This window comes from Paramormyrops kingsleyae, chromosome 5 (genome assembly GCF_048594095.1).
Source record: "Paramormyrops kingsleyae isolate MSU_618 chromosome 5, PKINGS_0.4, whole genome shotgun sequence".
NCBI classification, from domain to species: domain Eukaryota; kingdom Metazoa; phylum Chordata; class Actinopteri; order Osteoglossiformes; family Mormyridae; genus Paramormyrops; species Paramormyrops kingsleyae.
In genome coordinates this window covers 21,067,315-21,090,683 of record NC_132801.1, presented here as the reverse complement: position 1 = coordinate 21,090,683, position 23,369 = coordinate 21,067,315, and the positions used below count along the sequence as shown (strand labels likewise).

Sequence of the window (23,369 nt, the reverse complement as noted above, 5' to 3'; positions counted from 1 at the left end):
TAATCAGCTGCTGAAATTATTAACACTGGGACCAGTCGATTACTGGTCTTAAGAGGCTATATCCGGGGACAGATATTCTCAGTCTGTATATGAAGCCTCAGAAAGGGAAAATCTCATCTAATCAAGACAATGACTGAAGAGACATTGAGGTTGGGTGCTTGGGTGAAGGAGAAGCCAAAAACAGCTTCAGTGCTCCCTAAGGAAGAGCGAGACCTGCGGTGGCCCATATCGCCGGGCTGAGTTTTTATCTCCATTTGTTTCAGTTTTTTCTACATTTACATAGTTTTGGGCACAAAAACTTAAATGACCTATTGGAAAATTGTTTCAGAACGTGGGACAGCAGATTCTGGTGGGCAAAAGCTTTAACCAGTGGGATTATGGGGGATTGCAGAACAAGACCTTAAAATTTCAGAAATCACATTATCATGTGTGTATAGACATTTACCTTAATTGCATTTATTTAGCTTTAGTCCAAAGCTGCACACTTTTCTTTTTTGAGGAAACAGGGTCAAGACCCTGGAGCAATTCTGGGTTCAAGACCTTGCTCTAAAATCATTCTGCTGACGTGGGGGTTTGGAACCAGTGACCTTCAGATCACAGGTACAGCATCAGGTACCACTGAGCCACACGCTGCCCACCCTATAGCAAAGTTGTTCAGATCTAAATTATCCAACTAATTATACTTTTGTAAGGAAAGAGATCTAATGAATGGAGTGGGATATAAGGTGAGATGTGACCCTATCAGACTGGTGCCGATGTTGTCATTACCTCATCGGCGGTGGTGTGGGAGCTGATGGGTGTCCGGCAAGAGCTTGGCCCGGGGTGGTGCACCGTACACTGCAGCTCCTGCCGCCTCACGAGCACCTGGATCTCCTCGCAGGAAGGCACGTTCTCACGGCACCGCGTCTTTGCCAGCGCCTCCTGGATGAACGAGGCGTAGCTGCCTACCTCCGTGCTGGGATAGTCTCTCTGCACTCTGAAGAACAGCACAAGGCAGGTGGGTGATAAGCTCTCTAAAGCTCACGTTATTATGGTCTGTGTTGAAAGCCGGCAGGGTGGCTGAGAAGAACTTAAAGAGTTCATGGGCCTCTGTTCCTAATAAGATGTAAGCTGACAGATAATTAATGTGGCCAAAAGGCATCTTTCATCCAGAGGAGTTCTGGTCCGGGACAACAGGCTCATGCATCACACTTTAGTTTGTCGTCTTTTCTCAGGAACTGGAACATGGAATGATAAATGTTTCTCTTGTCATTCAGATTATTTAAAGAATTTCCTTTTGGCATCCATCACATAGTGGGAAAGCGGGCAGAGGCTCCAGCGAGCAGAGGCTCCAGCGGGCAGAGGCTCCAGCGGGCAGAGGCTCCAGCGGGCAGAGGCTCCAGCAGGACAGTGCCTGCTGATGCTAACTGGGACTCTCTGTCATCCTCTTCAGCGCCTGGAGGAGGAAGTTCCCCCCTCCAGCATCACATTGTTCGACCACAGAAAAGGTAGTTCTTGCTATTGCTCGTTATGCCTGGCATGAATTAGGAAGTGACCCAACAATGGTGAAAGTTTCCCTGAATAAAAAGAACAGGCACATGATGTTCTTTTTTGATTTTACTTGTACTGGGGAATGTACTGTCACTTCGAGTAAGCACATACCACATGAAATGTATTTAGATGTACTTATAAAATGTCCTAGGCTTAGTTATACTGAGGTTATCAACACAGCGACAAAAATCTTGATCAATTATCAATGCAATTATGGCCCTTAGAGTCAATGTAGCTTCAATTGACATAACGGGAAAACACCTGAAGAATGTTTTGCGATACAACCATTGTGATGTGGGTGGGCTGGAATGAAACCGTGTGATAAGCGCTTTCATTCACCTCACCTGTCCCTCATTACCAACACGTGCCTGAGCCTCTCATCTCGTTGACTAATACCCAATGTCTCTTTTGTCTTTTTGTGCCAGCATCTCCCCTGCACTGATGTCGGTCTGTTCACACCCATCATTTTGTTATAATTTACCCTGAATTCATTTTTCAGGCATTTCTCAGCATACACCTGAGAAAATCATGTCAGGCAGTCCCTGGAGCATTTGGGATTGAGGGCCTTGCTCAAGGGCCCCAAGGGTGAAATTAGTCTTCTGGCCCAGGGATTTGAACTGGTGACCTTCTGATTATAGAAACAGCCTCCTAACCCACTCAGCCACTCACTGCCCTTCATCTCTAGCCCCATCCTCAAATAAGGTTTCTGTTGGGTCATCCCATCCCCAGGTCACATGGTTCTGTGTTCCACCCCTCCAGGGCAGGGGTCTTTCCGCTCACCTGTGGAGGTGGAAGCGCAGGTAACTGAGCACAGGTGTCCCAGGCAGGAAGGTGCAGCTCATGCAGGTCAGCATCTGCCAGTAGCGCAGGTAAGTGGGCGTGTCGGGGGTGGGCACCCCACTGGTCTGCTTCACCAGCTGGCAGTAGACCTCATCCCGAAGTGGTCGCAGGTCCTGGCACGTCTGCAGCACGCCCTGGATCAGTAGCACAGGGTCCAGGGCCACCTCCAGCTGCTGCAGTGAGTTAAACAGCTTGACGGCCTCATCTCGGAGCGAGCCATAGCCCTTCCCGCTGTGGTCTGAGACAGGAGGTTGTGTGGTTAAAGCCCAAGATAAACATCTACAATGCATGACAGGTAATATTAAGTGGGAATTATGGGTAATTTCCTGTGCCTCCAACACCTGACACTGGGGTGTGGTTAGTGGCAGAGTTGGTATGTTGGTTATTACTTACAGGTGTGGTCAAAGCTTCCATAAGGAAAGGGAAGCAGAGGGGCGTAGAGCGGGCTCTGGGTGTACCTCAGGATTGGGTTTTTTTGGTAAATCTGTTCCACCGCCTCCTGATTAGACTTGCTTTTCTGCATGATAGACAAAGGGGATAAGGATGTACTGCAGGTTAATAAAACCTGCATGCCGCTAGTTGAAGGTGTTCCTCTTAAGACACGATACTCATGGTCATGGTCATGACCTCGCCGAAGCAGCTGGGCCTCAACTCCTGTCCTGACCTGTCAGATGTCAGCAGGTGTATTAACACCTCAAAGATGCTTAGTTCATGGACTCAACTCATTTTTAATCTGATTACATGGGACTTACGTGCTATGAAAAAATATTACATCAATTCCTGGTTTTTCAATTTAGTTTTCAGACTTCTGAAAACTTTTTCTCAAACGTGTCCTACTGAAAACCCAAAGAGGTCTCAAGTTGTCTGAGATCGTATCATAGGATCTTGACTTCTCTCTTCTCCACTAATCATTCACCTGTATATTAATCTAACAGCTCTACATTTCTCATGATACTCAATTATCAAATTTCAGATGTCTCACACTAACCACACAGAAACTTTTCAGACAAATATACTTCATTGAATCTCAGGAAATTATATATTACACACACACACACACACACACACACACACACACAGGTTTGTAATTATATCTTAGTCGGGACTCTATGTTCATTTCTATGGGGAAAACTCCCCTACCCAGCCCTAACCTTAACCATAAGTAACCAAACAAAATAGGAGGTTTTTAGCATTTTTATTATTTTTTGATTGCCTTCACAGAATGTTGTGGGGACCTGACAAAATGGTCCCCACAACCTCAAAAAAAAAGGTTTTTATTACGTTGTGGGGGACATTTGGTCCGCACAATGTAATTTAAACCTAATCCACACACACACACACACACACACACACACAGAGTTGATCAGTAGATTTGTTGGCCTGATTCACAATGACGCACAATTGTTTTCACAGTCAAGATAATCCAGGAGCAAAGCTAATCATGTCCTGTGAGCTTCTGGGAACAAAACAGGCTGATATTGGGTTACACAGCTAAAAGAGGTCAATGAGATTCTTGGAAGGGGCACTGACAGTTTCAGCTTGCTTGCATGTGCCACACCCCCCACTGCATATTATGTAAATACTTCATTGGGAATGAAGACCCTGAATTTGAGGAAGCTGTCTGTCCATCTCAAGTCTTACTCAGATCTGAAGTCTGCTGGCTAAAGGATGCATCAGACAGCATGGTCTGCAATGGACCAGCAAACGGCTGAAGAAATGGTGGCGAATTAACTACCTGCCACAACCAGCTAGTTTTCAGGAAAGGCAGCCCAACAAATTATTACGGGTTCCTCTATCATTTCAGCTGCAGAGATGAATGCATGTAAGGCAGTGTTATGGACCACCGTGTTCCATTGTCAGCCTGCTTGGATTTGTGCAGGATGTGTGGATTTGCATAGGGTCAATCTGTCAAAAGCACCTCGTTTATTAATTACACCATAATGGGACATATCCTGGAGGGTACAATGTGTGCTTTCAAATTGGGTGAATGATATCCTTATTTCTCCCATTCTTTCACACGGGCCAGCATGACATGAAAAATGAAAGAACTTCAAGTAACAGGGCCCTTTCTAATTAACACGCAGCATGCAGAATATCAGGTGCATGTGTCGAAATAATTATGTATTCTGATGCTTATACACACACACAGACAATACAAGGTCATCTCGTTTGATTGTTCTAAGGGACCTGGGCAAACAGGAAGAGTACAGCAGAGTTTGGGTGATAAGGAGTGCAGTGATGGAATGAAGCACCAGCAAAATCTGGAGCTCATTTATTATTAACCAGGCCATTTGACAACAAATCCATCTGCAATCTGCACAGAGAAGAGGATTTTCTGTGTTACTGCTTCTCAGAATAAGATACATGCACATTCTGTTTTTTTCTGATCAAATCAAGAGCTGGAAAGCTCAAATCCTGATTTTTGTCCCAGTGGGTATGGGGATATTTATTGCGAAAGATTAAGAAAATTTAATTTTTCCTTTCCATGGCAATGCAGTAATGAAATCTCCTGAATGGCAGGCTTTGATCACAGCACAAAGCAGAAACCCTGAGCCTGGGATACGGTCATTCCATGGGAATTTTGAGATGTCTCCTCATGGGCAAATGGAGTGGGGTGGCTCTGAGGAGTTTCTGCAGTCATGGAAGCCGCCATTCCCATCGTCAGAGCCCTGTCTGTGATAGACTGGGGCCTTGAGATGTGGGTCTCACAGCCAAGTCCCCGAATGCCTCTCAGTCCTGGCCCAGGGCCCTGTATAATACAATAAGGCTGCCCTGATCTCAACTATAAGAGACACTGAGGTCCAGTCTGCTACCTACCTTATAATAAAGGTTACTTTGCCAAAATACTTCTACCAGGCTACTGATGCAGTGTCGAAGAGGAATGCATAAATCATGATGCTAATAATAGCCTAATGTAAGTCGAGAAGAAATGTTTGTGGGGGTTCATCTAAGACAAAGTTGTGCCCTAAAAAGTTCTAGTATTCAGTTAGGTTGGAAAACCTCTGTACTAAGACGTGATTGTCAGGCACGTTGAACCAAGCCAAAAGCTCACATTCATCTATTTTCAGTTCCTCTTATGCAAATGAATGCCACAGTACTGTGAGTTCAGTCTAAAATTTTCATGGGGCTCTATTCCTGCAAGAGGCTGGTTACTAGATTTCATAGCTCTGGGAGGTAACAATGGAAGTTAATTCTGAAAATGTCTGCAACAAGAAAAAAAGGAAGATGACACACAACTGTAGAATGTTTTTTTTTTTTTTTTTAAATTTTGAAAAAATTCCTGGAGCTCAGAGGGAGTTTTTTAACATTGAAAGTTACATCAGCAGAACAGGCAATGAACTAGCCAATGAACTCACCTCAATGTCCCGAATTAGCAGCTGGGTGGGCGTTTCCACCGGGGCCTTGCTGTCGGTGACCTTCTGGATGGCACAGGCCCACTGTATCGCCTCATTGAAGTGCTTGGTGAACAGGCGATAACAGTGCTTCCGGCCATAGACTGTGACACTCCAGTAGCCTGAGTGGTCAGGAGACAGAGGAAACAGTGTCATTGGGAGATAGGAAAAGCACGGAAGTTCCCAAACAAGCCCGTCCACCCTTGCCATACTTACCGGATTTATACAAAAAGGGCCAAGATTCACGTTTAAGGATGAAACTAGTCTGGGGAACTTCCATTTCTGAACATGCGGGCATGAAACTCTCACCGTACGTCTCATATAAAGAACGGGCTTCGTCACATGAAGTTTACCTTATGTAACTTTGTTAAACGTCTTGTGAAACACATCATGCACTTGGCAATCCCCAGATTTTTTTTGTGCCTTCTCATAATAAAGGAAGTGTGTGGAAAATGGGAAGTGTTTACAATGCACAAGCTTCGATGTATGAAAGCAGTGTTTTCTCTGACCCTTTATCACTCCGAGAACCTACTTCAGCCTTGTGTAACTCAGGAGGTCTATGAATCAAAAACAGGTTCACTACAATGGACATGTAGATATATATGGTATACTCCTATGGAAACTAGGGGGGAAGTACTAGCTAAAAATGACACAAAAATAAGGCTTTAGTTTCTTGGACTGAAAGCAGATACAATAGGATTTCCTTATGGCACTTTACTGGCTGGAAAACAAGATGTCTATCTACCTGTAGCTAACAGTAGACAAATTAAACCAGACAGACAAGTCCTCTTTATCGATGTGAAATAAAGGACCAGTCATGGCTATCCACACTGCTAAAATAAGTATGCTTTAACATTTTATTTCTGTACCTTTGTGTTTGTCACAGTCAAAAAAGGCCATTTGATGACCTTGACCATATGTGTTTCCTGCTGAAATGAAGTGTTGGGTCTCAGATGATTCAGCAATAAAAGTCCACAAATGTTCATCATCAAACTGTCTCCTGATTCCACAGATGTCCCGCGATTTTTAATTTTCAGGCACCATGCAGGAGATGGGCTTTTTTACCGGTTTCCTTGTAGGTCTGCTTGTCCGGCCAGATGACCGAGCAGAGACTGGTGAGGACCAGGCTGCCCAGCCTCCGTGAACTCTTCTCCTGACCGCTGTAGCAGTCCAGCGAATCCTGTGTGAGAACGAACCATTGTCGCCGCTGTCGGATCCAGCTCTCTTGCACATCTCGGTACATCCAACCTGCCAGCACAAAAGCACCAAAGGTCAGCCTTCTAGAACGAGACCCTGGGTGAACTGGCACAGAGATAAACTAAGCGAGAGAAGACATCACAGCCAAAACTCAGGAACCATAAAAGGTAAAAATGGTTAGCAACTGCAACACCTAGTGGGGTTTTACCTATTTTCCGTTCCAGTGCAAGTCAAATCAAATAATGATCTATAACAACAGGTTGACCAAACAACTGCACAGAGACAAAACTGAGCACTTGTAAGTGTACAGCCTTCGAACGGTTAAATAACTAAAAGAAACACTCATCAAAGTGATGGGTATCCAGTGTCAAAACAAATTTTTTGTCTTCTTTTAGGTGCATTAACACAGTATGCAAAGCAGACAAACAGCATTATAAATTCAGTGGGTGTAAATGCAGTAAAAGCCCATGAAAATAACAGCAACTCTGACAGGGACTCGTTGCTTTTGCTACCCAAACAGAACGCAGCCCACAGACTTGGCTGGAAAACCTGGGAAAAATGCCTGACTTCTGACCATGGTTAATCCACACTGTTAACCCACTTCCTGCCAAAAGATCACTCTGGATATCAGCGCATGCAGTCGAGGAAATTTCCTGCATAATTCCCCATTAAAATACTCCTGAACCACAAATAATTTCTAAATAATTTCCAACTGATGTATTCCTGAACTAGAAAGAAAAGGTTTTCTCCATATACTTGTAGTCTTTTGAGAGAAAATATATGCAGTTTAAGGCCACTTTGTGGGAGAGTAACAAGGGAGCCAATCAGAACCGGGATCCAAGGTAACCACAAGGATACGGGATCTGTCGTAAGCTAGGAGTTTCTGCGTGTATTTATCTAATGAATGTTAAAAAACCTTGTGGAGCTTCTGCCTGTAGTTACTGTTCTGCTTGTCACTAAGCTACCTCTGCTAATGGTTCTTCAACTGTCAGTCAAAACAGAATGAGTCAATCAACACTGTTACTCTCTTACTGTTCACTCAAGTTACTTGTTTTATTTAAAGTTTTTATATGTACTAATTAACTTTTTGTAGCAGTTCATAATTCAGGACAGGCATCATCACCTAAAATGGGAAAACGAGAAAGAACGGAGTGTCAAAATATCCACATTCAAAAATATGAAATATATGTAAGGTTTATTTTTGTGTGTGTATCCTTTCAGAAATTAGGAATTATAAATGTAAAACAAAAGGTTGCCACTGATAAAAATACACTATTAAAAACATTCTGATACTCAAAAACTGAGGTCAACGAACGTTACACAAAAGTACTACCTAAAGAAAAAGAGTAAAAAGAAATAAATATGAATAAAAAGTCCAGGGTGGATGCATAGATGATCTCAAATTCCACTTCTGTACCCAGTAAAACTACAACAGAAACTGAAATACCTGCGACTGTTCCGAACAGGATTTTCCCAGCCTTTTTCAAAAGAAATGACGACCATTACTTATAAGGCTTGAGCTATGCCATTTCAGCAGATATTAATGCCCACAGCTTGAAAAGGCAGTAATTTAACACTGATCCATAGAAAGACAGTTAGAACCACAGGCGCTGATATAGACATATTGGGGTTGGTATCATCACAGACAAAATTCTGAAAATTTAGGGCAAAAAGGGGGCAAAAGACACCATGGCACCCTGGGCGAGATATAAGGAATTACAAATGTAAAACAAAAGGTTGCCGCTGCTGAAAATACACTGAACAAACTTTTAGAAACATTCCCATACTCAAAAACTGACATCAACGGACATGAAACACAAAAGTACTACCCCGTCTACAGTTTGCTCATTTCTTCAAATATCTGACAAAGACAACCTTGTAACAGAATTTACTTCTCACAAAAGTGCCGAATAAAGGTCCACACGCACAGAGCCGCACATGCTCATGAAACTCAGTAAGTAACAGGAAACGGCATGTTATTCTAAGAAATACAGTACAGCGTCAGCAGAGCCAGGGTAAACAGTACAGCGTCACAGGTCAACATCCAGGGCTGTTACTCCTTCTAACAAATATAAATATATGTAGTACTAAAGCTTACCAGATGCAGAGATGCCAGCAGCAGTTGAACAGAAATGCACTTATGAGAGATCTCTAATTATTTGATTATATATATATATACAGTATATATATATATATATATATATATATATATATATATATATATATATATTGAACAGAAATGCACTTATGAGAGATCTCTAATTATTTGATTATATATATATATGTACAGTGTGTATGTACAGTATATATGTTCTATTCTTGTGGCACCATGGCTATGCTACTTAGTATATCTGGACTAAATCTCCACAGACTGCATTAATGATTTAATGTATTTTCAGTATATAATATGTTTTCCTAAATATCCGGCAATCAACTGAATATATATAATATAAATGAGACGTAGGTGGTTGCATGCAGTTACCCATTGTTATCATCATGTAAGTCGTTAAAAGCTCTACACTGCACTTCACAGCAGGAATCACATTTTAAGAAAGAGCACTCTCTTACAGAACCTAATGCACCGGTTGTTATTAAAATTTTGATTCTGATACGAGGTCAAAATCATGTCAAATGAATGTAAACATATTCACAAATGTTATCCAGTTGCAAATAGAAACTCTCGCTCCCAAACTGAGGTGACCAAGGCCTGGCTTGTAGCTGGTGGATTTTCAAGTGGGCGAAGAAACACCGCCAAGGAATTTAAAGCATTGTGATCCGGAAATCTATATGATCAGGCCAGCAGTTTAAACAAGCTGTCCCTTGAAGCGGTAACACAGGAATCTGAAATGGCACCACAGTACTACGTTATGTTAGTCCTGCTACTCCACAAGTCCTTCCAGCCACGTCAAAGGGTTTGGGTTATCTATAAAAAAGATAAAAATATTCTGCTGCTGCCCGGCTAATGAGATTTCTGGAGGAAACCCCACGAAACTAAAATTTCCACACTCAAGTTAAGTCCTACACAAAGTTAGACAAGATTTGATAACAAACAGGGAGGCAAAAATTGTAGTCCTATACTACACTGTAAAAAAATGCAATTTTACTTTGTTCAGAGATGTAGGGAACAATACAAATTATTTGACAATTAAACGACAACTTAAGGGTTTAAAAACTGCTGGCAGTCTGGCAAAGATCAAAAGTGACAGAGTTTGCATCATACAACTGAGAAATGCGTTGTTGGGTGATAGTAGTGTCCATAGTGCGAACATCATAGAGTGTACTTATACAAACATAGAGGTATAGCCTACTACACACATAGGGCTATATGGCATAGCTTAAACAACAATAAAAACTACCGTATAGTAAATACATAAACTAACATAACATAGTTATCATTATCGAGTAATATGTACTATACCTAGTTGTACATGCTATACTTTAATACAACCATGCAGCGCAGTAGGTTTGTTTACACCACACCACAAACACGCGGGTTACGCTACGATGTTACGATAGCGTCGTCACTAGGCAATGGGAATTTTTCAGTTCCACTACACTATTATAGCACCACTGCTTTGGTTTCGAGCGCACAGCTTCATTACATTAACAAGTGCGTCATTACACCACACACGTACGCTAACACATCAACAAACCCCAGGAAACGTGTACCATCCACACACCATCGCATGATAGCAACTCTCTGAGCTTGATTTCAACGGAGCCAATAACATTTTCCGACTTGAAGCAGCTAGCTACCTTCCTGAAATACCGTGGGAAATCTGCCAACGTGGAGTTCACCACACACAACATAACCCAACTTGCTTATGCTACGTTAGTTAGCTCATGCTCACCCACACAACCAATCAAGTGGATTTGTGAGGATTTGAAAATATAGGCTAGAACATAACTTTGGTTTTAGCGAATTATACTGGGCTAAATTATGTGCTACCATTCTAAAATGAAAATAATAATAAGGTCTTAATTTTCACTGAAGGGATGGGATAGTTCATCCGAGGGCAAGACGTTCCCTTACACCCCTCAATGGTACCAGGCCAGGGTGTTTATGACTATCTGTGACCAGCATGTGCTGTAACCAGCTCACAGCCAAAAACTAGCATAATGTTATCCATGTTGAAAATCTACTTGTGAATTTAGGTTCCGGCATGACTCTGACAGTTAAGGCTCCATACTGGACCTGGATAATCTGGCATAATTTTTTTCAGTCAAAGAGACACAGCTGGGTATTATATGGAACCTTCAGTTTTGGATATTTTTAGCTTAAGAAATGAAACAATTTATTCTTAGACAAAGGTGATGGTGGGTTAGCCTGTGAAATGGCACAACCCAGTGCAGTCATGGTGACAGCACAGCCAGAAAGTCAGAGATGAAAATGGCATTATATGAATGACGCTGTGTCATCAGCCATAGTAACCTGCAAAAGTCGACCGAGCTTAGCGATGGGCATGTCTTCAGCCTTCCAGCTGGATGGGGAGTTAACAGTCTGGTCTTTTCCCTAAGCTTCTCTATCAGTGCTCTAGGTCAGAGTAGAGAGCGATGATGCCAGGCTTGACTTGGGTGCCTGTTTTCTGAAGTCTTGATTTGAATTATACAAAGTTGTTACAAATAGCTGAAAAACTGGTGCCAAGTTCAGTGAAGCTTCGTCAAACCACGGAAAAGTGTCTTACGCAGCATAGGGTTATGCTGAGCCTGGGGCCTGTCCCAGCCATTTAGAATAAAGACATGTCCCTGGATTTCTGTTCCTGTTATACAATAAAAGGTAAATGCCTTAGATTCCCCTGCTGACAACCGAAGACAGACAGACAGATATACATAAATGCATTTCGACATTAATACATAGCAACAATAAATAACAAACTGTAACACTACAAGGAATATATGAGTAGAGAATACTGATCAGAGTATACTGATTATGAATGCTCTTTGAAGCTCTCATCTCATCATAACACACTACAGATTCATAATGCATAAACAGCATGGCTATAATGTGTTATGTATTTTAATATTTATAACTGTTTACAATGCTTTATGAATGCATTATAATGTGTTATGAATGTCTTAAGAGATTCTTACAGACATGGCATTCATAGAAATATTACCTCATGGTCATCTGAATGAAAAAAAGAAAAACTACAAAGACCAGCCAAAACCCAATATTGAGCTTATTTCATTATAATCACATAATCAAATTAGTTTGTAAACTAGGCACTAGCTCATCGTATGCAGTTAGCTAGAAATTTCTTTGCTGTCTTTATACATTTATAATTAGCAAGCTTTAAGTTAATATGTAGAAGTTGAGACCCCTTACTGTATATGTAACTCTTACCTTGTGTTAAAAAACTGTAAAATGTTGCGTCTGACATGGTTCAACTAGGTAGCTATATCTGTCAAGTGGGAATGAAAGTTTGTACAGTATGTGGACTAATAAATGACTACAGCAAAACAGGCCTCCTGCATGCTGATCATCCTTCAAAGCCTATAAGATTTTTAGCCGAAATTAGCCTTAGTTAGCTTTGCCCGTTGTGAGACTCAGAAAAAAGCCTGACTGTAGTCCATCCAGTTCAGCAGTCAGCTAGCTTACCAGTGTCTCCTAATTATTTAATCAGCACAATGCTGTTTTTCCACCTTCCCTGACACACTGTGGCTGCTTTTGTGTAGTTACTCTTCAGTTATAGCGCACCATATTTTATGACTTGTTCAACTGTGCCTTTTTCAAAATATACCACCACAGACTGCGGAGATTTTCAGCAAGAAGGGCAGAAGAGCCTCTGGAGTCAGATTTTTTTTTTTTGTGTTCATTAAGAGGGAGGATGCAAAAAAAAAGTCCACATTTGAAGCTTATGAAAGCATGGTGTTGTCTTTTTTTTTGCCACAATGCAGGCAGCGCTTCAAATTAAGACGCCGAATACAATCAGGTCCTTGAAAGGAATGGGCTCGAGTTTCCTCATGCTTTTAAAACTGCGTACACTGGCGGGGACTTACAGAAGGCCTGCTTACACAAGAAGGGGGGAAAATCAAGCTCAGGATGGTCAGGGGCCAAGCGAACAAGACCTGCGGGCCAAGCAGTGCTTCACAGGACGCGGCCGGATTTTCCATCTGCCTCTGCCCCACACCTCTCCGCACGCACATTTCGCCGTGCCGTGTCCCTCTCCTTCAGAGCCTGTCATCTCCTCTGGGCCCGTGTCCCTCAGTTAAAGCCTCGGAGGAGCCAGCACAGCTGCAGGCGCTGGCCGGGTCGCCCCGTCCCCCTGAACGGTGCCATGAGCCCATGCCCAGGAATGACGGTTATGTTGCCACCCCGCCTGGCCAAGTCGAAATCACCTCCTTTCCGTCCAATTCTTATACCATTTGTTCTTTTTGGCTACGTTCTACCATCTTCAAAGACTCCTATTTTTGTTAATGAACACTAAATGGAATTTCAGAGACGAAAGTCTGAGGGATTTCAGGCACCTTAACCCTTTGCTCACTGTTGACTCCTGCTTAGCTGAGCTTCTGCATCTTTGAGTCCATGTGGCATGCTCGTGCACCCTAAACATGCAGCAGTTTCACGCCCAAGTTTCCCGGAAGGCCGATGCTTAAGACACAGGCCTTCGATCTTGTTCAGTAGCTCTGATGGACACTGGGGACAGTGAGGCGCTACTTTTACGCACAAGGAGAGATGGATCCCGGGTCAGAAACCTGAGACAGCAGCAATTGGATGTTGACCGCACATCAGAAAGGTGTGCTTTTGGGGGCGGCCATACAAGTTCCCTCTCCTGTTCTGACTACGTCATGAATACCAGGGGAAAAAGGAGCCAGTTTTGGGCAGGCATCCAGAGCCAGCCGAAATGGAAAAAAGGCCACCACAGCTTCTGGGTGATTGCAGACTAAACAAGACTGAGATGGTTTTCGACCTCAGTGGGTGTTTGTTGTTTCTGTGAATGTCGAGGTCGTAAACACGTAGTGGTATGCCGGTGGACAGGATGTGCTTTGGACACGTGATGCGCTGGGATACTGCAGTTCTGGGATACTTAACCATGTGCTGCTTGAACCTACATTTACATTTATTAATTTAGAAGAAGGAATGATGCTTTATTTGTCATTTGCACAAGTACAGGTACAGTACATTGGATTGCTTCTTTTTACATATCCCTTCTTGCACTCTTTTGAGACATACATACACATACATACAGTTGAGCGCGAAGCTTGTGGTCCCAACACAGGGTCAGCCATTTATTGGGCACCCAAGAGCATTTTGGAGGATGAAGCGACATGTGACTATTCTGCCAAGGACGGGACTCAAACAGCAACCGTCCAATCACAGGCACAGGGGCCTAACCCGCTGAGTGGGTTTTTTTCCAAAGTGATGTGCAAATGATGATCGGAGAGCAAGGTAAGTGCTCTTAAAGCAATTGGGGTTAAGGACCTTGCTGAAGGGCCAAACAGTGAAATCACTCTGCCAGCCTTGGTATCTGAACCCACAACCTTCTGAACACAAGCACAGAAGCACACATCGCTTATAATTTGGACCTGAGACACAGAGAAAAGCGAGCATCTCACGTTTGAAACAGAAGCAACTATTACAGGGGTGGGGACCTGATCCATGGAGGGCCAGTGTGGGTGTGGGTTTTTGGGATGACCTCTCAATCAGCCAATAGCAAAGCAGTGGTTCTCAACACCAGTCCACTGTTATTGGTGATTTAGAGGCCATCCGAAAAACCCGCACCCACACTGGCCCTCCATGGATCAGGTTCCCCACCCCTGAACTACAGGAATACTTTATTTCAGATAGGACCAAGTTTGCTTTTACACCTAAAATCGAGGATACTGACTTTGGTATGGACAGCAATGCTGGTACCGCCGCATTCCGCTGGCACCCTGGCCCTGGCCCGTACGGCTCCCGTGTCATCGCAGTGTGCCCAAGGGTTAAAGCGGCAGCTGCTATTTTCAGAGGCCTGTAAGTTCAGCAGAGCGAGCACAGCTGCCTGCAGTGAGAATCCCCAGACCTCCTCCGCTCCTCCATCTGAGCCCCCCCCCCCAGTCTCCCGTACCGCCCCCTAATGCCTCCCAAGGGACGCCGGGCTCATCGTTAATTTCACGACCCTTCGACTCTCGTCCCCCACCCCCACAGACGCCCCTACATCAAAGCCTTTCAGAAACGCCCCGTCCACCTGCCCCCACCCCGATTTTCTTTTTACGAAATTAAGTGGAATCATTTTCACCTATGTCCATCAATGGGGAGAGCAAAATATCCCAGGCCTGAGGTCCATGCCATAAACAAATTTGACATTTTTTATTAGTAAGTCTGTTTAAAGGCAGATCGGCCAGCCTCCCGGGGATAAACCCAGCGATATTCAACAGGAAACGGGGTTCGGCAGCGACGCCAGGATATTAATTACTGACAGCCTGCCTCAAATGTGGTGACCAATGAGAAGGAAAGAGCGGCTCACCCACCAGGCCGCTCACTGCCGGGAAGAAAAAAATAAACTCGGGTGCGGGGGCATTTCTTGCTCTTTTCATTGCAATAGGTTTTCATGGCGGAATAATGACTCCCATATGGTTTGAAATAAGGAGGAGAAGCTTATGATAATGACCAAGTCAGGCTGCTGTACCTTTAGTAAATACAGTGGCAGTTCACTCATGCTGCAAGGGCACCATCACCTCTACTTACTCTAGACGGGCAAAAAAAACAATGCTGTCCAAGATTTGCTGTTCTTGTAACATAAAATCAAACCATATGCTGAGTGCTTTTCAAACAACCCTATTGTTTTGTAAGATTTGTTATTCGGGGTGCTGTTTTGATCATGTCAGACTCAGGGAAAAAAAAACTTGACCAGAATAACATCAAAGGGCAGATATGTGAATGCGGCTGCATTTACGGGCGGGCAGTTTGTACGCGGCACCCATCGCCGTCATCCTAACCCAACAGAGCTGCAAATTCAAGGTCACCTGCGGCGGATGCCCTTGCCATGCTGCCCATATGGAAGAGCCAGGTCCCTAAGTGTATTGCATTAAAATGTACGGTAATCTAAGGCAGATTTTATGTACTGCATTAAATCTGAAAGGCCCTGTTGTCGTAGATCAAGGAAACTTAGTTGACAATTTATAACTGTACTCATCCCTCCACCCATCCATCTTCTCACCGTTTATGCTGGTCAGGGTCACAGAGGGGCTTGGAGCACATCCCAGCACAGGACACAAGGCGGGGTACACACTGCACAGGATGCCAGTTATAACTGTGCCCAAGCCTGTTAGATTTTATACCATAAACCATATTGACCATATTTTATACCACATACCATATGTAGATGCTGCCCAGACACATTTATGACGAAACCATATGCCGATTTATGGACGCATCTATTCTTGACCTTTGATAACTCAGGCAATTTTGACTGTAGAGTTGACAGATAGGAGCATTTTACTTTTTACTAATCACTTTTAATTTATTTATAACAAAGTTTTATCGTTACCAAGTAATTTGGGGGATTTATGTTGTAACCCTACTGCTTTACAAAGAGCAGATCTTTTTTTTCCTCCTCTTTACCTTAGGATGCCTGGATCAAGCTCAGATGGATGGACAGGTGACACATAGATCGTACTACAGTATACTATCTGAGTTACAATCTCGCATCGACCCGCAGAGAGGGGTACCTAGTGTCCTTGCTGCTTTCGGGAATGTTCTATTTTAAGGTTGCTGGTGACACAGTGATTCGTGTCTGAATACCTCCCAGAAATAGGGTCACGTCAGTACATCATGTGGGTGAAGCAGAGAGGATTTTTTTTTTTTTAGGAAGTACAGAAGTCTCTGAAATAAACTTACTACAGCCTGAAGAAAGGAGACGGCTTTACTGAAAGAAGTATTTTAGTCCACACTGTCCCAGTTCATACAAATGTGTTACAGTACTACTAGAATACTTGTCTCCCAATATCCCATGAGTCTGTACCTGAGCTAATGTCAGATGTGAAAAGCACTGCCCAGTTTCAGTCCGGCTACTGATTAACCGTGCCAAGCCAGCACTGCTGGCATTATCAGACAGCGAACCAGAAGGCCAGATCACAGCTGCTAATGCTGCTTACATAACCTTTGTTTTAATTTCTTTAAATGTGCCAATGCCCAAGAGGTCCACTATGAACTCAAGACTTGCTGTTGTGTCACTGGGTACTAATGGGTTCATGAGCAGCAGATGAGGTTCAAATATCTATTAACTCTGAGAAAAGAGAACCATTGACATTCCCAAAGAATTTCACCACCCTACTGGGCTTTACTGGCAAAACAGGAGCCCCAAGTCTGTCAAGTATTCCTGGTATACCAGCTGGGGGGGGGGGCGAACTCAGTCCTCTGAACTAAACAAAACACCAGTGACCGAGTGAAATAGAGAATACACTGTTCTGTGGAGATTGCTGTCCTTCAGATGAAAGGTTACAATGACTTACTGCGGTCAATAAAGATCCCATGGGGCTCGTTAAAAAATAGCCAACTCAGTAGCCCTGTCAAAATGACAAAACAGGACCTACCTCTTAAGGTTACTTTATCCTTCTCAGCTTATGCCACAGACTATACATACAAATACATTTATGTTTATATGTATATGTGTATATTATCTAAGTTCTTACGTTGTCACCAAAATTAGCTAGTGCTTAAGTGGGTTATGATGCAAAAGAACTTCTGTACTACACACTGATAGCAATGTGAGAACATCCCGTAAGATGTGAAACAAATCACTATAGAAATGAGACTCTTAGTGTTATTATTTATGTATTACACACATTACACTTTAGAATATTTTTAAGACACGAATTTGAAAATGTCGTCAGATGGTTAAAGAACAGGTTTACCTTTCAGCGGAAAGTCTGCATCCTGCTCCAAGCCCACTCTATTCTTCTCAGTCTGATCCGACTTCTTCAGGCTGATCAGACCTCTCCTCTCTTCCGGCACCTCCGGACGGCTGTGGAAATACATGCAGCAGTTCCAGCCTAACTCCACTATCATTTCCAGATGCCTGTCATGCACACAACAGAGCGTCGCATGTGCTCTGGTTGGGCTTTATCTGCTGGGCAGCCCAGGCATGGACTTGAAAATAGATGTGAAATCAGAGACTCCGAGTGAAGGAAACATGTTGAGAAAGAAAGCTTTTATGTCTGTTTTGATAGGGGGGGGGGGGGGGATTCACAATAAATGTGCTTGTTGTCATCAGTGTGAGGGATGTCTGGGGAGGGATTTAAACCCTTTGGGGGATCGCAATGAGTTACTGTGGGGCTTGAATTTTCATAAAGGACCTGCTAGAGAAAAAAGGTTGTGGTGGCTGAAAAAATGTCTTTAAAAAAATACAAATTTTTTTAACCTTCTAATACAGGACAATGTCAGACTATCCCTGTGCAGAATACATCAATACATAACTGAATTCTAAAAATGGAACATCAATGATTTTCATAAAACACCACTTCATCCTAATGAAAGCATTTCAAATGCAAGCCATTAAGGCCCTATTAGCACGCTGCTCTTTTCGTTGTCATTTAATTACTGTTCTATTTTTGGGGGCTACTTCCGCATCTAAAGGCAGCGCCAGATGAGGAGCTGAACATAACCTGCCTTCCTTTGAGAAGGTTCCAGGAAACGCCAGCACCACTGCCATTTGTTACGGGCTACATTTGTTTATTGATCTCTGATCTATCCTGCTCCTCATAATGGTGGACAAACTTGAAATATCTAGATTTTGATATAAAAAAAAGGCACCACTGAATCTCTGTCTTGGCACTAGACTTCCATGTTTTCTTTCACTTTGTGTTAGTATTGTCCCATTGGAACTTTAGGTAAATTGTCCCATCCAGCCATCCATCCATCCATCCATCCATAATCAGCTTCTCCCGCTGAAGTCTACAGTATAGTTAATCTCAGATTATACTGGTACTATACAGCCGAGTGAATGTTTAGGACGTCATGGGCAATGTCATGAAGTTCTTGTTACCTATGAATGAGGAGGACAGCAGTACCTGAACTTGGTCAGAAGGATTGTAAGAATATGTGTTACACATTGTGTATATTGGCCTCTGTTGTGTGTGTGTGTGTGTGTCTTTCAGTCAGATTTACAATACATTGTGGGGACCAAACACAATGTGGTAAAAACCTGTAATTTTGACATCGTGGGGACAATTTTTTTGGTCCCCACAAGGGGGAAATCAATTTTGTTTAAAAATCTACAACTGCAATAAAAAAACAAAAAATGCCAAAAGACTTGTATTTTGTTTGGATACTTATGCATAGTAAGGGCTGGGTAGGTGTTAAGGTTGGCGTTGTTGCAATTAGGGTTTTGCCCATAGAAATAAATGGACGGTCCCCACAAAGATAGGAGTACAGGCCTGCATGTGTGTGTACTGTATGTGTGAGTGTATGTGAAATAGCTAACCAGGGGGATGGTCTTTATCTTTAATTAGACCACTAGTCTGGACAGGTTACGGTACCACCCTTTACTCATACGTTACTATACTGAAATTGGAGAGGCACTAAAGTCGTACTAATAACACATTACAGAGATAGAAAACTAGCATCTCTGCACAGCACAGCTTTTAAGTGACACAACGCCATGCAGACCCAGGCAGATACACTGACACACAGCCACAGAGCTTGCAGATATGCAGGAATGATGATGCAGCAGGCAGAAGAGCCTTTTGCAGCCTGACATAGAGACCCATGACATTACACCTTAAAAGAATTCTAACCCTAGAATATATGCTACACCTGCATAAATATGCATCTATGTAAAGGGATAACGTGTAAGCCATGTAAGTAGCTTTGGATGAAAGCTTCTATAAAAACTAAGCATAATAACCATACTTATAGCAGTCATCGGTATCCCTTTCCACATCTTGGTTTTAGATTTTCTAAAAGCACAATGTACGTTCACATGCCACAAAAACACTGGGAGGAAAAAAAAATAGTAACCATGCATTGTCAACAGTGATGGCAAAAACGTGTGGGGGGATGTCTGCTTTGGGACAGGCTCAGGACAGACTGCCTAACTCTCTGAAGGATTCTGGCCTGCGTCACACCTCGGTTTGTCTTTCCTCTACCAAAGCAGCCACAAGTCGGGGAGGGAACCACAATAGGCAGTACGCTGGTCCAGACAGACACAGACGGCCTTCCCACTAGGCCGGTGAGCCAGCACTCCCTGTCTAAGATTTAAACTTCCCGTTTTAATGTAAAGCCTGCTCAGACACATATGGCATCACCTGAAGGCTGCACAAACGTACTTCATACCTTTGCGATGCTAGTTAGTGAACAACAAATGCGGATAGACATTTCATAAATTTATTTGTGGCAATGTTAGCTGAGTGTTTTGCTCAAGGCCACAAAAAGAAACACAATGATGAATATACAGTATGCCGTATTCACACAAATAGATTCACAGTACTGTGCAAAAGCCATAGGCAGTTAAAGCAAATGTTTGAATGATCTTCATGTTGGTGTAGAGCTATGATACTATATCTGTCGATGTGTGTTAGCTTAGCCATTTTAGCTGGGGCAGTGGCAATCTAAAGGTTAGGGAAGCAGATTGTGATTGAAAGGTTGATGGTTTGAATCCCTGATGACCAAGGTCGCCCCTGCACTGCTTCCCAAGTGCTAAATAATAGCTGCCCAGTGCAATGTCACATACGGGTTAAATACAAACAATATGTTTTATTGTTGTGCGCTGTGGTGTGCGCAGTCACTTGCTAAACCTCCACTAAAGTCACTCCAGTATTTGCAACCACCATCCAATACACCCATGCATTTTTTGACTTGACCACCAGCACACCTTGTGCGACAAATCAAAACCTCATTAAGTCAACTAGTTAAGTTAATTGAGCTGGTGGTGAAATTTAATGAATAAGGTGCCGATGAGGAGAGGTTTGGGAAACAAAGAAGTGCTTATCTAGCCATCCAACAAGATATCGGTAACTTTTTAGAAAACAGAAGAAATTGCTATTATTATTGCTATTATCGCCCGTAATTCAGATCCTTCCTGGAAGATCTCCAGTCCAGCCCTGGTATAATGCCTGACTTTCCTGTTTAATATGGCTGCGGACTTAATCTGCCAAGGTGGATTGTGCGTTATTCAATTATTTTTAATTCTAAACTGACCTTAAAAGATGTTAGATTTGAGAAAAAAGGGTGACCCACTCAAGGCAAAATGTTGAAACAGTTGACACCACAAGTTCAGAAAAAGACACAAAAACCTTAAATCAGAGTAAACTTTTTCTATTTTAGGTCAGTTAGAATCACCAAAAGTTTTTGCAGAATTTTATAATTTTATAGAGATTTTTTTTTTTATTACACTCATCAAAGTCAAAAATTTACATACACTTCCTTACTATTTGGTAGCATTGCCTTGAAACTGTTTCACTTGGGCCAAACATTGTGGGTTTCCTCCCACAAGCTTCGCACAATAGTTTGCTGGAATTTTGGCCCATTCCTCTTGACAGAACCTGTGTTACAGAGTCAGGTCTGTAGGCCACCTTGCTCACACACGCTTTTTCAGTGCTGCCCACAAATTTTCTATAGGACTGAGGACAGAGCTTTGTGATGGCCACTCCAATGCCTTGACTTTGTTGTCCTTAAGCCACTTAGTAATTAATTTGGATGTATGCTTAGGGTCATTGTCCATTTGGAAGACCCATTTGTGTCCAAGTTTTAACTTCCTGGCTGATGTCTTCAGATGTTGCTTCAACACATCCACATAATTTTCTTTTCTCATGATGCCATCTGTTTTGTGAAGCATGATGCTGCCACCCCCATACTTCACAGCTAGGATGGTGTTCTGAGGCCTGCAAGCTACCCCCCTTTTTCCTCCAAATATACCATTAATCATTATGGCCAAACATTTCAATTTTATTTTCATCAGACCACAGTACACGTCAAAATTAAGATACAGCTGAAAACTGTAATCTGCCTTTTTTACGGCGGTTTTTAAGCAATGGCTTTCTCCTCACTGAGTGGCTTTTCATGTCGGAACAGAACTCATTTTACTGTGGATAGCGATACTATCTTACCAGTTTCAGCCAGCATCTTCACATGGTCTTCTGCTGTTGTCCTGGGGTTGATTTTCACATTTTGCCCCAAAACATGTTCATCTCTGGGACTCAGAATCCGTCTCCTTACTGAGCGGTATGATGGCTGTATACTCCTATGGTTTTTATACTTGAATATTATTGTTTGAATGGATGAACCTGGGACGATCAGGCATCTGGAAATTGTGCATAAGGATGAACCAGACTTGTGGAGGTCCACAATTCTTTTCCTAATGTCTTGGTTGAACTGAGGTACTCTGATGTGTGCCTTAAAATACGTCCACAGGTGTGCCACCAATTAACTCAAATGGTGTCAAATAACCAAACAATCAGAAGCTTCTGAAGCTCAGACTGGAATCATGTAGAAGTTTCTATGTAAACTTCTGATGAAAGTAATAAAAAATGATCAAATATATAAACTTTTGGTGACCCTAACTGACCTAAAACAGAAAAATTTACTCTGATTTAATGTTGGACAGTGAGAAAAAAAGTTTTTGTGTCTTTTTCTGAAATATATGTAAACTTCTGGTTTCAACTGTGTATTCATGTCTTTTACAGGTCTAACAGTGTAGAGTGTAATTATAAGTCTATATTCAGCGGATTCATATTCTGGAGGATGCATTGCCTGCTTTAATGACACAAAAGCATCAAGCATGAGTTCTTACAGAGATTTGTCACAAGGAATGACTTGAGCTAGAAGATACTGACCGAGCTGTAGATCTAAAGTAATGATAGAGTGCTTCAGAATGACAGAGGCATAAACATGTAGAGACAGCATGCAAATAAAGGATTTTTTTCTGATAGACTGAAAAAAAGTTACAGTGAGTTGCTGCAGTTTTAAGGTGAGTGGGAGGGTTTCAGAAGATCCTGGCTAACAACTTACAACATTACAGTACTTGTCAGAGTAGCTAACCGCTACAACAGGAAATTCAAAGACTTAATCCCACACTTCTACTGGATGTCACTGTGGCCACTTCTACCACAAACCTTTAAAGGCAATTTAATCATTAATCTAATTTTACTGTGATTCTTACCAGCTACACTGGAAAGGTGACTCCCCAGTCCCCATTAGGGAATAGATGCAGAATATAATTTTTCAGATTCCAGATTTTAAATGGTCCTAGCTTTAGGTAAGAAATATATTTATTTGAATTCAGTAAATATTTGTTTGATGACTAGGAATTTAAGCTTAAGTAGCTGCACAACGAGATATCCTTCATAGTATTTTATTGCACTACATTGTGTTCTTTAAGAACTTGTGTACACTTTAATTGTAAAATCTAGGTGCAAAAATTTCAAGTAACTATTTGGCTCCAAGAAAAGTCTGAGTGTTAAAAAGAGGTGTAGGTCAGATTGAGTCTGACA

General features: G+C 42.5%; 1 protein-coding gene across 4 annotated transcripts in view; it reads right to left on the bottom strand.

Annotated features, from left to right (window-relative positions):
* LOC111842506 (unconventional myosin-X-like) overlaps positions 1–23,369 on the bottom strand; it is a 43,806-nt gene that overhangs the window by 6,718 nt on the left and 13,719 nt on the right. For 2 of the 4 annotated variants that reach the window (XM_023809156.2, XM_023809157.2), the window contains exons 3-8: positions 17,796–17,905; positions 6,828–7,010; positions 5,727–5,884; positions 2,764–2,887; positions 2,311–2,608; positions 769–976 (exon numbers count right to left, since the gene is read on the bottom strand). In XM_023809156.2, coding sequence (XP_023664924.2) covers positions 769–976; positions 2,311–2,608; positions 2,764–2,887; positions 5,727–5,884; positions 6,828–7,010; positions 17,796–17,905 — 1,081 coding nt within the window. The remainder of the gene's footprint in view (positions 1–768; positions 977–2,310; positions 2,609–2,763; positions 2,888–5,726; positions 5,885–6,827; positions 7,011–17,795; positions 17,906–23,369) is intronic. The other 2 variants (XM_023809158.2, XM_023809159.2) reach the window with 1 other exon arrangement.